This window comes from Chrysochloris asiatica, unplaced genomic scaffold (assembly GCF_000296735.1).
Source record: "Chrysochloris asiatica unplaced genomic scaffold, ChrAsi1.0 scaffold00301, whole genome shotgun sequence".
NCBI lineage: Eukaryota > Metazoa > Chordata > Mammalia > Afrosoricida > Chrysochloridae > Chrysochloris > Chrysochloris asiatica.
Genome location: NW_006408819.1, coordinates 753,682 through 759,032, shown reverse-complemented (window position 1 = coordinate 759,032; position 5,351 = coordinate 753,682). Strand labels below are relative to the sequence as shown.

Genomic DNA, 5,351 nt, shown 5'->3' with positions numbered 1-5,351 from the left:
TGGGCTCAAGCGTGGCAACAATTGTGAGGTTGGCCCAGGACCGGGCAGTGTTTCATTCTGTTGTGCATAGGGTCGCTATGAGTTGGTACTGACTCGATGGCACCTAACAGCAAGAGAACACTTCCTTACTAAATCATTCACTGATGAATCATCATCTCAGATACTGCTTCTAGAAAATCTAGTGTAAGACACCAGGGAATTGTGATGTCTTTGAAACCACAGAAAGAACTATTCTTAAACTATATATTTATATTTTATTCATGTTCCTATATACATGCTTAATATCATAATAAAAAAGTATACATGCTTAATATCATAATAAAAAAGTGGCAAGGAGGGAAGAGTTAAGCACTTTCAAAGCTGCTACATGTTACTAAAGACATTGAGTAATATAATGGTAGACAAGTGTTCATTTTAGCAATAGAGCCATCACTGTTGACACTGGTTATACAAGTTGCCTTAGAGTCTTGGAGTAGGAAGTCAGACAGCAGTAGGTAGAGAACTGAGTGGGAAGTGAACATGTAAAGAGAGTAATGAAAACCACTTCTTTATGAAACATGGCTTGGAAGGGGGTAAAGTCATAAGGTACTACCTTGAAGGTTTTTGTTTTTTTGTTTTTTTTTTTTTTAGATAGGAGGCTCTTGATCACATCTAAATGCTAATGAGTCAGATCCAACAGAAAGGGACAAACTGAAAATCTAAGAAAGAAGAGTAATGACTATACCCAAAAGGCTGGATGGGGATTGCTTTAAGATGTTACAAAAGTGATTCAAGTCAACTAAGAAGTGTGAGATCTCTTTCTACCTTGAGAATTAGAGTTGATAATTCTATTCGCAATACAATTTAATGTCTATGTATCAGAGACCAGAGTACTTGGGTTCATTTGGGTTGGATGGGGTGGGGGGATATCGGAATTCAGAGGTGTTGGACTGAGGCAAACATTTATTTGTTTTTGTTGTTGTTGTTCAAGGGCTAATGGTTCTTACCCGCCAATATCCTGCTTCACAAAGTCCCCAGGTTCTTGTCGTCTTGATTCACTTTGACCAGTTGTTTCTGGGAAAATATTGATCAGGAAGAGAAGCCCAAGACTGCTCATGTAGAAGTTATTCATTTGTGTGAGTATCATTTTCTTGAACACCAACCTGTGAGATTCACAGTTCAGGGAAAGAGGATGGGGAAAGGTATAGAAGACAAACAGATAGAAGAGGAATAGAGAAAAACAAAATAAGATTTTATTCTATTAGAGTCAATTCACTTCTCAAATAGTCAGTTATTCAATGTTTTTTTGATAGCCGTCTTTCTCCAACTCACCACTCTCCTAAATATAGTAGAGCCAATTCATGAGGCTATGTAAAGAGCACTAGTAGTCAGAAGTTGTGGGTTCCAATTCAGTTCTTTGACTGTCTCAGTACTTCTTTCAGCCTTAGCTGCCTCTTATCATACATAATTCAAAGGCTTAAAAGCATTTTTTGGGTCTAAATGTCATTTGTCCCCAGCTCTCTGTTTGATCTTAGTATCACAAAGGTCTTTGCTATAGATAAATGTAATATATAGAAAACACCTAGAGTATCTTGGGTATTGACAGAATTTTGGGGATTGGTTTTCATCTTAATAGATTTCAGCAATGTTCCAAAAGATGAAACAGCCTGGAATAGATAGACTGTTTCCTCTGCATCATGAAAAGACACTATGGCTATAGTACTGTTTCCCCATACAGAGATATATGAGAGAAAATCTAGCTCCTTTAGATAGGAACTGAAGCATAAAGAAGAAATGTAAGCCTATCCACTTGCCACAGGAACCCCTAAGAAGTAAGCAAATTATATTAATGATAGAATTATGATAGGTCTGTATACAAGACTGTTTTGTAAACTCTAGTCTAGCGGAGGTCTACCCAGGACATGGGGTTAAGAAAACAACTAAGAAAATGGTTCTTGCCTGCAAATGCTAAACCTTTGGATTCTCTGACTATGAGATGCTGACCACCTGAAGGAAACCTAACTTTGACACAATACCATGCTCTTTTTCAGTTATTTCAGTGTTTTAACTTGCAAAAGGGAATGCAGGGATATGCAACTTTTCTCTAAAAAAAGCTAATTCAAGAGACCAATATATAAAATAGTCACTTAATAAATGAATGAATGTCACTGTGGCAGGGTCACACTCATCAGTGAAGTAAGATGGTATAATCAATAGGATATATAGGATGGGCTTTGGAACCCACCAAACCAAGAGGTTAATCAACTAACAAATATTAGTCATATTAGGCATTAAATGTCTCTTTCTGCAATTGGAATAATCATACTCATCCTATACGGATCATAAAAATAAAAATAAAAAATTTTAAAGAGAACCAGAAAAATGACCAAGGATTATTTACCCAGATGACTCTGCTGATAGATGTTGTTCAAATAAAATTTTGGTTTGAATCACAGGGTCGGTGGTTCAAACTCACCAGCCGCTACTTGGAAACCCTGTACAGGGTCATTATGAGTTGGAACTGACTCAACTGCACTTAACAACAACAACAACTATGTACAAGGCACTGATAGAGAAGATTTGTCTATTGGAATTCCTAAAATCTCATCTACCCCAGTGCCTAGAAAACATCAAATACTGACATTCTACCTACCAATTCTCCTGCTTGGACACTATGAGGCACTCTGTGCCAGAACTTTTCCTGAACAAAAACATTCAGGTCTGCCACTTTTTTACCTCAGTTTGTCTACAGAGTTTTATTTGATGTCAGGAAATTCCACCCAGCTTCAAAGCACTGTCAGTTTTAAAGGTTTGGGAGTCAGAAATCCCTTAGTTCTCGAATCCTTGATATACCTCTTTAAAAAAAATCTGACATTGACTAAGTTATTTGACCTAAGACTCCAGTCTCATCTATAAAATGGTGATATTAATAGCACTGACTTATAGGGGTGTTTAAGATCCCTGGTGGTACTGTAGAATAAGTACTGGACTATAAACCTAAAGGTCAGCAGTTCAAACCCACCAGTCACAAAGTGGCAGAAAGATTAAGCTTTCTGCTATCATAAAGATTTATAGCCTTGGAAACCCTATCAACTCAATGGCAGTGGGTTTTGGTTTTGGATCTGAGTGTTTAAAGGAGCCCTGCTGGTTCATTAGTTAAGCACTCAGATGCTAATAGAAAGGTGTTGTTGTTAACTGCTGTACAGTTGGTTCTTACTCATAGAAACCCTGTATGGGGCTTATGAGAAACAACTGGCGAGTTTGAGCCAAGGACATTACAGTCCAAACCAACCTTGTGGTCCAGTGCTTATCCCACAGTGCAACACCAGATAGAAAGGTAGGTAGTTTGAACACCAGCTACTCTGTTAGAGAAAGACATGGAAATCCACTTCCGTTAAGATCGTTGTTGTGGTTGTCAGGTGTTCTAAATCATAGTGACCCTATGTGCAACAGAAGGAAACACTGTTAAGTCCTAAGCCATCCATCCTCACAATTGAAGCTAAATTTGAGCCATTTTTATACCCATGGTGTCAGTCCATCTTATAGAGGGTCTTCTTTTTTGCTAACCCTCTACTCTACTTACTTATCCCCATTAGAGTCTTGTGGGTTAATCCTCTCAACTGCAAAGTTGGTATGAACCTCAAGGTCAGCGGTTCAAGCTCACCAGCAGCTCTTTGGAAACCCTACACAGGGTTGTTATGGGTCGGAAACAATTCAACGACACGTAACAACAACAAACCTTGTCATTACAAGTTCATGATCTCATATCACCCCCTAACTACATTTTTCTAACCCTTTCCATGAAGTACTTTCCTATTGTCAATTTTTTCACATCCCAACCCCACCTCCTGGGAACTCTAATCCATTGATGTAGATACAATGACCTTTAAGTCATCCACCATCACCTTCATGTTCTCACTACCTTCCTTATACTGCTTGGATTACATACATAGTCAGTAATTAAAATGATTCCAATCATTCTTTGACATGAACCCTCAACACACTTACCTCCCTCTTGCTCTGGAAAAACCTAAACCCTGATTAAATCTAATTTTTTCCTGCAGATGAACAACTGAATGTAGCTGGGGGGAAAAAGGTCTAATTGTGACTGACTGGTCACTCTTCAAATTTTCTTCAACAAACTTCAATTGTCCTATGATAATTTTATATTTGAAAAATAAATTCATTGTCACTATCCCACTCTCTGAAACAACAATTTATTACTTTTTTTTCTCTCCTTAAACCTTCAATAACTCTTCTCCCAGACTCTCAGCAGATATTTTTGCTTCTTTTTTTTAAAAAAATAAATAAATCAGGAGAAAATGCCTTTAACTTTTTACCAAAAATTACACCAACCTATTTGCATCCCATTGTTATACTCTGTCTTTCCCCTGGTTACCAGTAGTTTCTGTACTACAATCAAATGCTACCCCTTCCACATGTGCCCTAGGTCTCATCTCTTGCCTCTTGCTCAAGCATTTTACTTCAGTGATTGTCTTATCTCTCCCACACTTCTTAGATATCCGCTCTCTATGGGTTCATTGTCTGCAGCATAATAAACGATATATTTTCTATCATAAAAAAAAACAAAACAAAAACTTTGGCCTGACATCCTCATCTCTTTCCCAATTTCTCTGCTTTTCTTTATGGTAACTTATTTAATTAATGTTCCTCCACCATCTCAACTTCCTTTCCTCACATTCTCTCATACCACCCACACCAACTGGTCATTTCCTCCTAACCACTCTACTGAAACCACTATTATCACCCATTCAATTAAAAAATTTTAGAGGTGGGGCTTCACAGCAGCTACGGTAGAGGTGCAGTGAGGTTCACCATCAGCATTACTACAGAATACCAGGAAAAGCAGATTCAGGGCAGAGCTCCAAAACTCGGAACCACATAGGTAGAAACATTTTAAAAGTTTGAAGGCTTATAGCTAGTGGAACTTGAAGCTGAAGTAATAAATCATGTACTTTTGAATCTGCCAGGATCGGTGGCCCGGAGCCGACAACATGGGCGACACCAAACGGCAAGACTAAGTGGGAGCAGGCACACCATGGAAAAACGCTGCAGGAACCTGGGAGCAAAAGTGGACAATACACTTGATCTGATTTGCTTTGTTCTGATTTTATTTTTTTTTTTGTATCTGTTCATTGGCCCCCCACTGTTTGAACACCTCAATTCTGGTGACTAGAGGAGGTGTCTGAGCGAGCGGACACACCCCACTCACACCACTGGTGGGTTCTTCTGCTACACATGGGCACAGATACTCTCAGCCCAAGAGCCAGCCCTGAACTGTTTTGTTTTATTTTTTTTTTTAATTTAAGGTTTTTATTGGCCCCCCACTGTTTGAACACCTCAATTCTGGT

General features: G+C 38.5%; 1 protein-coding gene across 1 annotated transcript in view; it reads right to left on the bottom strand.

Annotated features, from left to right (window-relative positions):
• The window catches only part of GABRA3 (gamma-aminobutyric acid (GABA) A receptor, alpha 3), a 306,376-nt gene extending 305,250 nt beyond the window's left edge, over nucleotides 1-1,126 (bottom strand). Inside the window, exon 1 of the mRNA XM_006874786.1 lies at nucleotides 987-1,126. Within this exon, the coding sequence (XP_006874848.1) occupies nucleotides 987-1,126 (140 nt within the window). The remainder of the gene's footprint in view (nucleotides 1-986) is intronic.
• Nucleotides 1,127-5,351: the final 4,225 nt, after the last annotated feature.